Source organism: Sitophilus oryzae, unplaced genomic scaffold (genome assembly GCF_002938485.1).
Source record: "Sitophilus oryzae breed Bouriz unplaced genomic scaffold, Soryzae_2.0 scaffold_249_pilon_pilon, whole genome shotgun sequence".
NCBI classification, from domain to species: Eukaryota; Metazoa; Arthropoda; class Insecta; order Coleoptera; family Curculionidae; genus Sitophilus; species Sitophilus oryzae.
The window spans coordinates 512,113-529,451 of NW_022146806.1; the positions used below are offsets into that span (position 1 = coordinate 512,113).

At 32.4% G+C, this 17,339-nt stretch overlaps 1 protein-coding gene across 2 annotated transcripts in view; it reads left to right on the top strand.

Annotated features, from left to right (window-relative positions):
- The first annotated feature begins 4,557 nt into the window (after positions 1-4,557).
- LOC115884466 (protein unc-13 homolog 4B) overlaps positions 4,558-17,339 on the top strand; it is a 45,019-nt gene continuing 32,237 nt past the window's right edge. The window contains exons 1-2 of one of the 2 annotated variants that reach the window (XM_030903058.1): positions 4,558-4,787; positions 6,327-6,473. In XM_030903058.1, the coding sequence (XP_030758918.1) occupies positions 4,573-4,787; positions 6,327-6,473 (362 nt within the window). In that variant the 5' untranslated portion in view covers positions 4,558-4,572. Of the gene's footprint in view, positions 4,788-5,063; positions 5,079-6,326; positions 6,474-17,339 lie in introns of those variants that run through there. The other variant, XM_030903059.1, reaches the window with a different exon arrangement.

Genomic DNA, 17,339 nt, shown 5'->3' on the forward strand with positions numbered 1-17,339 from the left:
GTGTTATTTGTCCTTGGATTCTTCAGTCATTGAGAATATCAAATGTATTTTTGCAAGGCTCCTTGATTAAAAATTAGTGGTTTTAACACAGCCATGGCCCTCTGACTGAAATTTAAAATACTACTTTTTTTAATTGAAAATGTCAAAAGTTGAAATGACATTTTCAATCAAATAAAATATAAAAATATCGAGGATGCCAATTAAAAGTCAAAAGTTGTAGTCATTTCCGGTAAAACAGAAAACAATCGAAACTAATTGAATACGTCAATCAATTTATCTGAAAAAATGAAAAAGTTATAGGGAAGAAGCTACTTTTGAAACACACCCGGTATATAAAAATACTAGAAACTAATTCAATGATTTCAAGGTAGAATTAGAATAAGTGGGAGGGGGGTTAATCTCTGCGACCTTAGAGATCTATTGTGTCCCCCTTTCTTGAGTTATAACTCATCATACAGTCCCAGGACTTCCTACGGAGACCCGTGTCCCTCACAGTCGAGGAGCTACGACCCAGGCCGGGTAGACGAAACGGTAGCTTGTGTCGCCTGTTGGGTTTAGAGGTAGGAGGTAGGCTTCCGACCCTTGGAGGAGGTGGTAGCTTGTATGCCACTTGCGGAGGATGGTCTCACGCAAGTGTCAGCCACCTCTCCTGTAGTTCTCTTTGGGTTTGGCCCTGAAAAGCTCCAATCACTTACCAAAGAATCTTGGAGAATAAAACGAAGGGTTTGGCCCCTTGGAACTTTCATTGTTACTGTTCTCAGTGTCGCTAGGGGGTTTCCGCACAGCTTCACCGGTGATGTTTTTATTACTATTATTACCAGATCTCATAGTGTTCCTATGAGTCGCTAGGGACAGTCGGTCCACTTCTACAGAGCGCCGCATGTAGAAGTAAGGGGTAAAATACAATGGGGTGTCCCCCGGTGCCCCAAGGTTGAGGCTGTCCGTAGCCCCGCCCGGTATCGTTATATGTCTTGGTGCAATTCCCTGGCCACGACACTACAGTTAGGGACAAGACGATGAGTGAGATGCTTCTTAGACCAAGCCAAGTGCTAGGGGGGATTCCCCCCAGCACCTGACCAGGAGCTTCCCCACCAACGACAAGGTCTTGCATCTCCTAGGGGAAGGAATTCAAGGTAAGATGTATATTTAAAAAAAACATTTGGCTTAGTAGATACTATTTTTTTTTCATTTAAATACTAATTTTTTACAAGTTTTATTTGTCAATTTTTAAAAAATGTGTATATAGGTAAGCCCGGATTCTACAGACACTATCAAAACAATTGTCCACAACAAACCTAAAGGTCACAATGACGCCTTTTTTTGAACGTATATTTATTGTTAACACATGCTGCATTTAAAGTCGATCCGACAAGTCATGGGATATTTCGATAGACGCAAGTGTGTCCAATGAGGTCAATATTTATTAAAAATTGACATAAAAGTTGTCAAAATGAACATTAATTATAGATATACCGGGTGCGTCTCAAAAGTGGCTCACCCCTTTAACTTTTTTAATTTTTCAATTAAAAAAACGAGATTTGGTATGTTAGTATATGACATAAATTTGGATTGATTGACGTGTTCAATTCTTTTCGGCCACTTCCTGTTTAACCGGAAATGACTACAACTTTTGATTTTTAAATGGCATGCTGGATATTTTTTTACTTTATTCGATAGAAAATGACACTCTGAATAGAATGACATATCATATGTCAACTTTTGACATTTTCGCATATAGTTTATTTAAAATTATAAATTCGGTTCGTAACGAAAATTTGACTCGAAATATCAAGTGCGTGGTATCAACTTATTCCTAAAAAAATGCTTTTTTCAAATATGCTAATGAGCCACCCTCGTTCCATTTGAAAAAACTGAGATATGATTAAAAATACGATTTGAGCATTTTCTAACTGGCCAGGACAAGACACTAAAAACATTAGACGACCAAAATCTATTTTCCAAGGCTCCTTGATTAAAAATTAGTGTTTTTAACAGAGTGAGAATGTCAAAAGTTGGCATATATAATGTCATTCTATTCAGAATGTCATTTTCTATCGAATAAAGTAAAAAAATACCGAGGGTGTCATTTAACAATCAAAAGATGTAGTCATTTCCGGTGAAACAGGAAGTGGCCAAAAACAATTGAATACGTCAATCAATCCTAATTTATGTCATATACTAACATACCAAATCTCGTTTTTTTATGTGAAAAAATAAAAATGTTATAGGGGTGAGCTACTTTTGAGACGCACCCGGTATTTAAAAAAGGATAAGCAGTTGTTTGCAGATACACAAATCTATTTTCAAAAAATATTTTTTCTCGAATTTTATTAAACACACCATTTAAAAATAATTTTTACTCAATATAAAAATAAATTACAACCTTCCTAAGGCCATTAAAAAATAAAGACGTATACGGGCCATGTAGTGAGGTCTAGGGCTTGACCACGCCAAAATTATCATTGATTGTCATTCCCAGACGTGTATGACGCCGTTTTTTCGATCGTATGATATTTTTTGTCCATACTACTATACTATACTATGACTAGCATATAGCCGCGACTTCGTTCGCGTCGAATTAATAATTTGTAGTGGTGATATGATAAAGCAAAGCAAGAATTTCCATTAACATACAAACTGGAGCAGAAGCGTGGTTAATCAATTACCCAACTTTTTGGAACACCCTGTATGATTTTTTAAAAAATTTAAAAATATGTAAAAAAACAAATTAAATTATACGTGTCCAAGCGTTTCCCCGAAAGACTAACCGTTTTTTAAATAACAAATATTGTAATATTTGAGGAGCGTTTTCTTCTTGGAATTTGAGATTCGAGAAACCCCTCCTTATCGAACCTCTACACCCCACAGTCAATCCGTTTGCCAAAATCAGCTTTAAACGTCAAGCAGTTTAAGCAGAATCGTGATTACTCAATGGTCATATTTTATGAAACACCCTGTATAAATTTTTAAAAAATCTTAAAATATGTAAAACAACAAAATAAAATATACGTGTTTAAGAGTTTTTCCGAAAAACTCACCGGTTTTTAAATAAAAAATATTCTAATATTTGAGGGGTGGTTTCACCCCCTTAGAATTAGAGTTTCGAAAAATCCCTTCTTATCGAACCTCTACACCCTAAAGTCAATCCGTTTTCCAAAAATCAGCTTTTTACGTCAAGCGCTTTAAGTAGGATCGTGATTAATCAATGACCAGATTTTTCGAAACACCCTGTATATATTTTTAAAAAATCTTAAAATATGTAAAAAACAAAATAAAATATACGTGTTCGAGCGTTTTTCGGACACTTGATCGTTTTTTAAATAAAAAATATGGTAATACTTGAGGGGTGGTTTCACCCCCTTGGAACTGGGATTTCGAAAAATCCCTTCTTATCGAACTACTACACCCTAGAATCAATCTGTATGCCAAAATTGGGCTTCTTACGTTTAGTGGTTTGAGCAGGATCGTGATTAATCAGTGAGTCATTTAAGAATGTTATATATTAGTATAGATTATTTGAGAGGCGTTTTCACCCTCTTGGAATTTGAGGTTCGAGAAACCCCTCCTTATCGAACCTCTACACCCCACAGTCAATCCGTTTACCAAAAATCAGCTTTGAACGTCAAGCAGTTTAAGCAGAATCGTGATTACTCAATGGCCATATTTTATGAAACACCTTGTATAAATTTTAAAAAATCTTAAAATATGTAAAACAACAAAATAAAATATACGTGTTTAAGAGTTTTCCCGAAAAACTCACCGGTTTTTAAATAAATAATATTCTAATATTTGAGGGGTGGTTTCACCCCCTTAGAATTCGAGTTTCGAAAAATCCCTTCTTATCGAACCTCTACACCCTAAAGTAAATCCGTTTTCCAAAAATCAGCTTTTTACGTCAAGCGCTTTAAGCAGGATCGTGATTAATCAATGATCAGATTTTTCGATACACCCTGTATACATTTTTAAAAAATCTCAAAATATGTAAAAAAAGAAAATAAAATATACGTGTTTAAGCGTTTTTTCGAAAACTTGACCGTTTTTTAAATAAAAAATATTGTAATATTCCACCCCCCTTTTTACCCCCTTAGGGGATGAATTTTAAAAAATCCTTTCTTATCTCACGTAAACATCATAAAAAGAACATCTGTGACCTCTGTGCAAAATTTCAGCTTTCTGGGGTTTTTGGTCTGGGCGTTGATGAGTCAGTGATCAGTCAGGAGTTAGAGATTTATATAATATAGATTAATTTTTTAGCTAAAAAAATCAGTTTACATAAAAAACATTTTAAGGTGTCGAATAACCCTTTTAAATAGCTTTTTCTTGTTCAAACTATTTTTAACTTCAAACCTGCCAAAGCTGTTTTTTCACCCAAGCGTGACCCAATTGTGTACAGAATAATGTAAAAAGCAATCTACAACGGAAGCAATGGACACTCCCCGCCTCTACACCTATTCTTTTAGGCCTTTTAGTACAACAGGTTCACAGTTACGTGATTTATTTTATCTAGTTTGCACGGAAAAAAACAGTAAAAACGATAAACTTTCTTTTTTTTTTCATAAAATAAAAATAAAAATGTATCCGTCAATGAGGAGTATAGAGTTGTTTCGTAGTGTTTCAGTGGATGATTTTGATTCTTGCGCTGCTTGTTTGTTGAAAAGGTCCAACGCTATGCGCAGGAAGGGTCGGAGAGTAGTGGCAGGACAAAGGGTGTTGCTAAGGGATGAAAAAGACAGACTATCCGCCCCTCTGAAGGGCAAGAATGGAAATACGAGTTTAATACCTTACAGGTTAGAAATTACGTTCTTATATTTAATAAATTTATTTTTTTGTGGCTTCTAATAACTAGTTTGATGAACTATAAAAAAATTAGAAAATAGTTCACTTTCATAAAACCTATATAAAATAACGAATATAGTGGTGGGCAATTTTAAGATATTTTAAATGTTTTTATTACATTTTTATTGTTATGTTTGCCATAAATACCTATAAATAAAGTTAATTTGATAGATGAAATTAAGAGTGAATAATAATTTTGTGAAGAGGCTGGGAATTGAAAAAGTGTGAACTAAAAAATACAGGTAGAGTGATCAAGATAACAAAATAACTTCATTTTTTATCTTTTCCCGATTTTTTCGCGCATTTTTATTTAAGTCCTGTCTACACGGTGGCCCAGTGTTCCGAACAAACTTTGCAATTAAAGTTTATTAATGAAAATATATTAACTTAAATATTTTTTATACATACATGGTCACAAGGTAGCTCACATTTTAACAATATTTTCATAAATACACAGGGTGGTTCAAATATACTTTTACAGTAAAATTGATTGTAGTTATTCAAACGGAATGCTGTATTTTTTCGCATGCCTAGTTGATTTACCAGGAAATTCTTATTTCAAAAATACAATAATGATGTTATATAGTCTACACCTAGTGTTTTTTTAAATAACAATTGTCTAAATTTTCCACACAATTAAAACTCTTTTAAAATTACAAAATAATGAATTATTATCATCTTTTTTAACTGGAATTATTTTATTTTATATTATTATACAGGGTGTCCCAGAAATAAGTGCAAGTATTTTAAGGGGTGGTAGATCTCGATAAAAAAAACATATTTTCTCTTTATCGTTTTCCAAATAAGTCCAAAATAACGGAGTTGTTTTACTTTGAAAATTTCCAAAAAAAACGATTTTTCGCGAAAAAAACTCATAGGCGTGTTTCTGGGGTTGAACTATACTACCAGTTAAAATACTTGCACTTATTTCTGGGACACCCTGTATATATTTTGTTTAAATCACTCTGAATATGTTTTAGTGAAAATCACAGATAGGAAGCCTAATATCGATCTTTTTCGGTACACTGCGCCACCCTGTATAAATTTACTACAATTTTTGTATGTATTTTCAGCCGTATATTCATATGATCCTGAATCATACAATATTTGTGGTACTTACGACTTTAATTCTTATTTTATCTTATCAGAAAATTAACAGCGTGTAATACCTAATCTAACAATCATATATCACAGTAAATTTAAATATCTTTTTTGAAATCCAAGCCCCAACCTTACCTATAATTAAAGAAAACTTCCATCGAACACGCGTCGGTATTTCTCAAGAATCATCAAACTGTGAATCCTCTCTCCATATAGAACTATTTTCGTAAAAATAGAAATAAAATATTATCAAGCTAGTAAAACATTTATAAACCTTGATCTCGTATAGTGTCCAAGAGTGTGTTTTGATATCGACGATTTAAAAATAAAACTTTAGAAAAAAAATCTGGAGATGGTCTCAGTGTGAAAACAAAATCCGTTTATTTCAGACGCATTTTGAAAAATCTGAGACGCCTACAGATGAAAGAGCAACAAAAGAAAATCAAGGACAGTGTGGGAGTGAAACTTTTGAAAAAGAAAAAAAGGACTTCGTGGTTCTTGAAGGTGAAGGACATTTACAGCAGATCTGACGAAAGGTACATACATATTTATTTTCTTTAATTTTCTTGAACCTACTTTCTTATTTAGTTAAATGTACAAGTACTTACAAATTTTACAGTTAAAAAACATATTATACAATATTCTGATATCTGTTTCTTTTGTTGTTAGAAAAACGGTACCAAAACAAATGCGAATCGAAATCACTTACGTGCTCCTGATTCTATTGTTTTGAAAATGTTCTTTTGTTCAAATAAATGAATGCTACTGCATGTGTTTTCGTGACCGAATTGCACTATGCAATCAAAAGTGACCAAATTAACTGTTGTTTATTTTTTAAATAGAATAATTATTGTCACTTTTTGTATTTTTGAATGAATTGAATTATTGAATGGCGTGTTTTATTTCTTGTGAAATGAGTATTTATATGTTTTTTCAATTTATAATTTTTTATATACCAATGCGTCTTTAAAGTGACTCACCCCTATAACTTTTTTATTTTATTAGATAAAAAAAACTAGATTTGGTATGAAATAGTATATAACATAAATTAGGATTAATAATTGACGTATTCAATAATTGTTTTTGGTCACTTCCTGTTTTACCGGAAATTACTACAACCTTTGATTTACCAATGATACCGAGTGTGCGATATATATAATATACCGAGGGTGCCATTTAAATATCAAAAATTGTGGTCATTTCGGTGAAACAGGAAGGTACCAAAAACAATTGAATAAGTTAATCAATTATTATTTATGTTATACACTAATACACCAAATGTCGTTTTTTCATCTAAAAAATTAAAAAAGTTATAGGGGTGGACCACTTTCGAGACGCACCCGGTGTTCGATATTTACATATTTAGATATATGAAAAAATAAAAATTTCCAAAAAATGTTTTATTAATATTAAAAATATATTATTATTTAAAATACGCATTATATCTGACTATTTAAATCATAATGAAGTATAAAAGGACAATTTCCACAAAATTATTTAGTTTGGAATTTGCATAATTTGTTTTCAGTGTTTGTTTATAAAAAACAATAATTTGACGAAATATTTGTTTAACAACACACACAATTTTGACATTCTCTAATAATAACAAAAATAAAAACAGAAATTGGTATTTAAAGGCTAAATGGTTTAAAACAATTTATTAATTTTTGTTTATTATTTTTATATTTTAATTTACATCGTTAATATAATGATTAACGATGTAAACAGAATTTGTTTTAAATGTCTCCAAGTCATGGTCTTTTGAAAAATAAAGGACCATATTTTGAAAATTTCCACATCAAAATTATCTACACAACACATTATTGTTTTTTCTAGTTAATCGCAATGTCTACAATATTTTTTTTCGCATATCCTTTTTTAAAACGTCATTTCATTGAACATAAAATTGCGAAAAACTGTTCATATCTCTTATAATAATAACTTTCGAAATCCTAATGGTCACTCTCGAATTATTTTGACACCCTGTACTTCTATACACAGAATGTATCTCAAAAGTAGCTCACCCCTGTACTTTTTTATTTTTTCAGATAAAAAAACGAGACTTTGTATGTTAGTATTGGACATAAATTAGGATTGATTGACGTACTCAATTGTTTTCGGTCACTAACCGGAAATGACTACAGCTTTTGATTTATAAATGACACCCTCGGTATTTTTTTACTTTATTCGATAGAAAATGACACTCTGAATAAAATGACATATCATATGTCAACTTTTGACATTTTTGTATATGGTTTATTTAAAATTGTAACATGCGGTTCATAACGACAATTTGACTGGAAATACCAAGTGTGTGGTACCAAATTATTCGTAAAAAAATGTTTTTTTCAAATATGCAATGAGCCACCCTCGTTCTATTTGAAAAAATTGAGATATGATTTAAAAAATACGATATGAGCATATACACACACCGGAAAAGTCTAGGGATATTACAATTTTATCCAGCCATCGTCAGTAATTTTATTATTTGCATTTCTGATATAATAAACTTAAAATAAACAAATAGTTTACAGGACGTATTGGAAATAAAAATGCGAAATTTACCGAATTTTTCAAATTTACCTTGATTTTTATTGAACTCAAAAAAATACACACATTTTTTTTTACTCTAAACTGTGAATTAAAAAAAAAGATAAAACCATTTTTACTTAATAACGGGTATGGCCTCCTCTACTGTTCATTACAGCCCTACATCGTCTCTCCATGCTCCTGATCAGGGTGTCGATCTCTTCTTGAAGTACAGCTTGCCACGCTGCATTCACGGCCCGAACCAAATCCCTACGAGTTCCACGAGGCATACCCATTCTCAAAATTCTTCTTTGGACCGCGTCCCATACGTGTTCGATGGGGTTGAGGTCAGAAGATTGTGCCGGCCAGGGTAAGATGTTTAATTGATGAGCATTGATAAACTCACTTACCACTCTGGCTGTATGAGGCCGTGCATTGTCATGCATGAGAATGAAGTTTCTCCTAAAATCATTGGCATATGGTAACATGACAGGCTCAAGAATTAAATCACGATATGTGATTCCTGTTAGAAACCTTTCAAGAAAAACGAGATCGGTTTTTCGGCCTAACTGGACTCCTCCCCAGACCATAACTGTTCCACCTTGACAAGGGTGCACTTCCTGAACATGATCCAACCGAATAAGATTTCCCGGTTCTCTCCATACCGTAAGCCTTCTCGAATCCGGATGAATTCCAAAGCGTCACTCATCCGTGAAGAGAACATTGGCCCATTGTTCATTCGAGCACTGAACATGATCTTGAGCCCACAAATATCGTACCTCTCGATTTCCTCTCGTTAGAGAGGGTTGAGCTCTCCAGGGGCGCCTGCTTCTTAAGTTGACCTCTTTTAATCTATTGCGAACAGTGTCAGGACTAACGGTTACATTATGTGTTTCCTGGAGAATAAAACTAAGCTCTGGTGCTGTAAGAGTCGGTCGGCGTCGAGCCATTAATTGTAAAAATTGATCTTGCTGAGGGGTAGTAATGCGATGTCGCCCTGTGTGCCTTTCAGCAACATCACCACTTTCACGGTAGCGTGCACTTAATCGCGATATTACACTTTGCGTTGTATTTAATGCTCTAGCTACGTCGATTTGGCGCATTCCAGCTTCGAACATACCCATGACCCTTAGCATTTCGTCTCTGTTAAGATGGCTACGCTCCATAATGTCGTTTAATACTAAACAGAGTTATTTGAATGAATTCTGGCCAGTTATCATAAAAACATAGCCAGTACAGGTTAAATTCGAACAATTGATGCTAGGTGCTTTTTATACATTTGACAAAAAATGCACAAACACTGCAAATATCCCAAATTTACAAATAACTAGTGTGACTACTTCGTTTTAATCGAAGTAGAAAGAATCGGCCTACAAATATGTGGTTGTTTATTCAAAACATTTATTTTTAACTTTAATAAAATGATATCCCTAGATTTTTCCGGTGTGTGTATTTTAACTGACCAGGACAAGCCACAAAGAACATTAAACGATCAAATCTATTTTTCCAAGGCTCCTTGATTAAAAATTTGTATTTTTACCACAACCCTTTTTAAGCGAAAATGTCGATAGTTGACATGTGATATGTCATTCTATTCAGAGTGTCATTTTCTATCGAATAAAGTATAAAAATACCGAGTGTGCCATTTAAAAATCAAAAGTTGTAGTTATTTCCGGTGAAACAGGAAGTGACAGAAAATAATTGAATACGTCAGTCAATCCTAATTTATGTCATATAGTAACATACCAAGTCTCGTTTTATTATCTGAAAAAATAAAAAAGTTATAAGGGTTTTTGAGAAACACTGGGTATATTTTGTTCACAATTATTTGATATTATTGGAATTGGACAGTTTGGACACACACAATAAGAAATAATCATTCATAAATATAGAATCTTATATATTTCGTCAAAAATTAATGAAGAAAAAAATAGGTTTTTACTGAATGACCCTACTTTACCCTAAGTTCCCCTGTGTAATTTGTTTACAAGCAGGTTAAACCTGGAATTAAAGCAATTACTCAAATGAATAACACCCGCAATAATTGCATGGGTAAATTTTAATAAGGCGTTCTATAAATAAATATGGTATTTTATCGAAAAATCCCTATAATCATTTTGGTTTTTTAAACACACATCAAACGCCAATGATTGCTATCAGCAAAAATTACGGGTGGGGTCATCCAACGTAATTATATGAGGTACTATTTTTTGTTTTTCATCCGTATCTCTTTCTAACTCAACTGGAACGACTGTGGTGACTCACGATGAATAAATTTCCAGCTCGAATTGCTTGTAGTACCGTAGTACTATAGCTCGTTTTAAAATTTTTAACAAATCTTTATAAGGTGAAGATATATTTTTTCAAGTCTATTGATATTAGTCCAGGAGGCAGTGAAATTTTTTTGTACCAGTGGGGGACACTGATTATTATCAGTTATTGACAATGATGACATGTGATACAGGGTGTTCCAGGCTGAGCGTGCATTCCATGACAGCAACCGCCATTATAATATGACATTTGAACAATTTAATTTTTGAAATAGATAGCCACATGTGTCTACCCTTTATGTCACAGTGGCTGTGGTAATCATTAAATTTGACTTTTAGGCTATATAAATTTTTTTGACAGGTAGTTTTTTTCAGCAAAATAAAAACACTAAATCACCACAATACACCAAAACACTTTTACTTTTACACTGGACGCGCGTTTCGCTAACCATGTTAGCATCATCAGCAGATGATTATAAACTGATGATGATGCTAACATTGTTAGCGAAACGCGCATCCAGTGTAAAAGTAAAAGTGTTTTGGTGTATTGTGGTGATTTAGTGTTTTTATTTTGCTGTGTAACACCAAAGGTTCCAACCCTCAACTGTAATAGTTTTTTTCGACCAAAAATTTTAAATATTTTTTTTCTCAAAAACGGTTAATGTTAGGTATAGAGTGTTTAAATCAATATTCATAGAATTTTACAGAGAATTTAAGTATGTAATAAAAAATGAGGGCACCCATTTAAAATAAGAAATTTGCTGTCAACTTCCGGTATTTCCGGAAGTGCCGCCATATTGAAAATATTTTTAATCGATAGATCTCGTTATAAAACAATGGTGTGCAAAAAATCTCCGATCTAAATATTGTCGTTCTCTAGAAACTTCTAATGCACGCTCGGCCTGGGACACCCTGTATAATAGTTTAAAAAATGTCTATACCGTATGGCGGATTCATCTCCCAAAAAAATCCTATGGGTATTTCAAAAAAAAAATTATAAAATATTTGCTGTTATTTTCCCGATTTGAAAATTTGTCACATGATAAATAATACTATAATTTCATAGAAAATACACACCCAATGTCTCACAGAGTTTGGTTTGGTTTGGTTTGGAACGAGGAGTTTCGTAGAGGGGGGTAGAATTCCAGGTGTAGCGGTGAAATGCGTAGAGATCTGGAGGAATACCTGGACGGAAACTGACACTCAGGTACGAAAGCGTGGGGAGCAAACAGGATTAGATACCCTGGTAGTCCATGCTGTAAACGATGTCGATTTGAAGGTTGTAGTCTTGAACTGTAGCTTTCGGAGCTAACGTGTTAAATCGACTGCCTGGGGAGTATGGCCGCAAGGTTAAAACTCAAATGAATTGACGGGGGCCCGCACAAGTGGTGGAGCATGTGGTTTAATTCGATGCAACGCGAAGAACCTTACCTTACTTCTTGACATCCAAAGTACTTAGCAGAAATGCTTCATCCTATTCATCATAATTATTGATGCCAATCAATCAAAGGATACATTTCCACTAGCGAGTGACGCTCTTCTAAACTCATGTTATGTAGATGATATTCTTTATCGTTGTAATATCTATAAAACTCTTATAGAAGCGTATAAACAAAAAAGTTGCAGTATATTTGTACTTTATAACGCATTTCCCGCTCCAACGCATCGGAAAACCCCCCCTAACATATACAGGGTGTCCCAGGCTGAGCGTGCATTAGAAGTTTCTAGAGAACTACAATATCTAGATCGGAGATTTTTCGCATATCATTGTTTTACAACGAGATCTATCGATTAAAAATATTTTCAATATGGCGGCACTTCCGGAAATACCGGAAGTTGACAGCAACTTTCTTATTTTAAATGGGTACCCACATTTTTTATTACATATTTAAATTCTCTATAAAATTTTATGAATTTTGATATTAAACACTCTATACCTAAAATTAATCGTTTTTGAGAAAAAAAATAGTTAAGATTTTTGAACGAAAAAAACTTCCTGTCAAAAATATGTGTATAGCCCAATAGCCTAAACGTCAAATTTAGTGATTACCACAGTCACTGTGACATAAAAAGAAGACATGTGGCTATCTATTTCAAAAATGAAATTGTTCGAATGTCATATAATAATGACCACAGCTGTCATGGAATTGAGCGATTAAAAAATTATCATAAATCATTTTTTTCAAATGGAAACCCACTTTTTTTATTTCACTAGTGAAAAGGCTTTTCAATTTATTACTTTTTGACTATACATGTTCCTATACCTAAAATAAATTGTTTTTAAGTTATTTAAGATTTAGTTTTAAAGCGTATATTTTTCTTGATTTTAGTAGGTTTTTTTAAGTAGCCTATGATTTCAAACGTCAAGTGATGTAAAACAATAATAGATCTAGCCATGTCATATTGTGACACTTTGTTCAAAAAGCAGTATGTTTTCGATCATCATTTCCAAGCCAACTCTGTTTTTTTTCGATGATACGGTATATTATTAATAATACCCTATGATCGAAAAAAAATGGCGTCCAGTTGGCTTGGAAATGACGATCGATGACATTTCCCATATAATTTTACATATAAAATGACAGCGATCTTCATTTCATAGCCATCGCTGACGCCGTTTTTATTCGATCATATGGTATCAACTATTAGATATCACTAAAGAGCGAAAATACGAGATATATTTTTATAAATGCACTTTTTAAACTTTTAAGGCAGGCAATATTTATAATATATGAAATTCAAATAATTCGTTTTCTGACAGATGGAAATAAATTGTCTGACTGTTTGACACTGCATTTCATAATTGCTTAAATAAATTTGTCTATAAGTAAAAAGCTACTGAGAAGTTGATGTCCATAGATTTAGTCGCATTTAATAAAAAATAAATATTTTCATTTTAGTCTTCTTTCGGTGACGAAATATTTATTTTTTCTCACAGAAAAATAAACTAAATAATATTTAATTAAATTACGTTACCTTTATTTATTTAATGTACCTACATAACTAAATAAGAACAATAAACATAGATTACGATGGTCTTTCAAAATTAATGATACACTCGAAAATATCTGGTGCATAAGAATCTTCTTATTTGTGAATCCCGCATTGTTTTAAGGATATGCATTCAAATAATAATTTCGTAATGTATTGTTACCTTTGCTTGTATAGATTATTGTACTTATTGTAATAGACTACATTACAAATAAATATCTTTGTTTTGTAAATTTATATCACGTCACTTTGTCTATTACAAATAAATATCTTTAATCTACAAAATATATGCTTTACATCAACCCTGTACTAAGTTCAAATAATATTTATTTCGCACTCTTTAAACAACAAGAGACTCAATGTATTTAATCTACAGGGTGAGTCTTAAATAAGTGATCTCGAAAGTACGGAAGCGCTGAGGGGCCAGCTGAGTTCTTTTATATATATGACTATAGTCAGATAATAACCGACTACAGTCAGATAACAAATGACTATAGTCAGATCATAACTGACTATAGCCAGATAATAAATGACTATAGTCAGATAATAAGTGACTATAGTCAGATAATAAATGACTATAGTCAGATAATATTTGTTCTCTTTTAGACGCTCCTGGATATGTTCAGCATGCGCAGTATATTTCGCAACAGGTGTTTTTCACGTGGATTTCATTAGCGGTTCAAAAAGAAATGAATAAGCTTGCGCTGTTTAGTTTACGATTTCGGGCCTACTTTTCAGAAACTATAGGACATGAAAAATACTTAATTTTAAGGGGGGTCCAAAAATAGAATAAAAATATAGCCTTTTTATTTAAAATAAGAAAGTTCAGTGGCTTAGGGAAAAAACTATAAATTTGAGAGCATCCCCTCTATCACCATTGGATCAAGCTTAATCAAATATTCCCGTATACCAAATATCATAAAATTAATTTTAACGGTTTCTGAGATATATTGCCGTTTCGGGACTTTTGACTAACTCTGTATAATATTTTATATGACATAAAATCTTTATATGAGACTAGCTACAATGCCAATGCTACAATGCCAAATGCTGAAAAACAATAAGTTAGAGCATTTGCCAACTTTTGCCTAAATTTTCAATGAAGAACATAGTAATTTATTATCTGGCTATAGTCAGGGTGAGTTGAACCCTTAGCTATTAAATATTATGTAGTCTCAGATGGTCTCTATTTTATATACCCTGTATATAAACTTATGCTTAAAAATTGAGGTCTAAACTTAAAAAAATTCATTTAAGACTATGTCAGACAGCAAAATATCGGGACACATATCATCAGCGCTGTAATATATAGGGTGTTAATTAAGTATGTGGCCAAACTTCAGGGGATGATTCTTTGAGTGATTTTAAGGTAAAAAATTCATATAAACATGTGTGTCCAGAAATGCATATTTTTGAAGATACAGGGTGTCTGTGTGGTTTTTATTTTTTTTGTCAAAAACCCCCCTAGTATCAACGGGATGGCCTCCGAAAAGTAGGTCCGAAATCGTAAACTAAACAGCGCAAGCTTATTCACTTCTTTTTGAACAGCTAATGAAATCCACGTGAAAACCACCTGTTGCGAAATATACTGCGCATGCTTAACAAATCCAGGAGCATTTAAAACTGTACAAATATTATCTGACTATAGTTAGTTATTATCTGACTATAGTCATTTATTATCTGACTATAGTCATTTATGATCTGACTATAGTCATTTGTTATCTGACTATAGTCGGTTATTATCTGACTATAGTCATATATAAAAAAAACTCAGCTGGCCCCTCAGCGCTTCCGTACGAAAGATCTCGATAAAAGAAACATATTTTCTCTTTGCCTTTTTTCAAATAAGCCCAAAATAACCGAGTTAACTTTGAAAATTAAAAAAAATGATTTTTTGTTTAAATTTTGACAACCACTGGATCTTCTCTGGGTTTTCTTTCTTGTAAATTTAATCTACTGCCTATGTTGTCATATTATCAAGAAATTATGTTTTTTAACTTATAATTTAAAAAAATTCCCAAAATTAAGAAAAAATATCCAAATTTTCGAAACTTTTTCGCGAAAAAAATCTCATAATCGTGTTTCTGGGGTCGAAATATACTACCCCTAAAAATGTTTGCACTTATTTAAGACTCACCCTGTATAGATTCTTATCCTTATAATATTAAAGTTATATTTTATTTTTATATTTATTATTCTCTTTATATTTATCTCATCCGTAGTATTTTATGAGTGTAGTTGTTATAAAATCATTTAAACAATCCGAATATGTTAATTGGATAAACAGACTGTACGGTAATTAAAAAAAAATTAATATAGAGTAATTAACATTAATTACCGCTAAAAATAATATATGGCGTATTGGCACACCAAACTTTACTATCGCTCATTGGTAAAACCCTATAATTTCAGTACGAGATTTTCAAATAAGGCATAATTGTAAATTTTGCAGAATTATCTCATTTAAAAATAGAAAGCCCGTTTTAATTTAGAGTAAAAATTTTGTATACGTCATTGCTACGTAATTAACAAATTATTATTCGTCATTGATGAATAAATTTCGTATAAATAAATCATATTATAATAGTAAGTTCTTGCTTGTATTAAAATGATAGCTACAGACCAACAGATTATCAGCACTACAGGCTATAGCTTTTTACCATACGATCGAAAAACAAACGACGTCAAAGATGCCTGGCGAATGATAATCGACGATAATTTTGGCGAGGTCAAACTCTAGACGTTTAGCCCATACTCTTTATTTTTTAATGACGCTTACTGCCAGTTCGCCTTAAGAGTCCATTTCACTAGTCCGAAAAAGTAGCAAAATAAGCAGTCGACATTTAACGTTTTATGTAAAACTGGCTAGGTATTTTTACACAAATGAAGAAGGAAATTAAAGATAAACGATTATACTATATCCGTATTGTAGCACATTTTTAAACAACTTCTTTATTTTTTAGACTTTGATGGTCAAACATCAACAAAATATTCCTTATGTTTGGACTAAATTTTCTCGAAAATAAAGACATAATTTAAAATTCCGTTACAAAACGGAAATAGATTGAAGTTTTGTGATTACAGTGATATATAATTTATACCGTTTTGTAACAAATTGCTCGCTATTTTATGGAAAATGCTGAAGCTCTGCAAACCTTAATCAAGCCTTAATCAAAGCACGTGTGTTTGGAATTTTGGGTGTAGCTGAACACGACAGGATCGGGCTAAGCCTTAGCCAGACTTCTGTGCAGGGTAATAGACTCTTAAGAAGGTTGTAATTTATTTTTATATTAAGTAAAATTAATTTTTGAATGGTCTAGTTTTTTTGGGAAATAGATTTTTGTGTCTGGAAACGTTCTATATCCTTTTTTTAAGTTTTTTGTCAATTTTTAGCAACTGACGTCTAGAGATTATCATCGACTGTCGTTTCACAGCCGTCTTTGAGGCATTTTTTCTCGTTCATGCGGTATATTTTCCTCGAAATGTGGTTAAAGCTCATATAAATGATATTACAACGTTTTTATACAGATACATATATTTACTCAAAAGAAATTACCAAGAACGTTTGCAGATGTTCAAATATTCCGTTAAAGATACAATGACTTTTTTGTT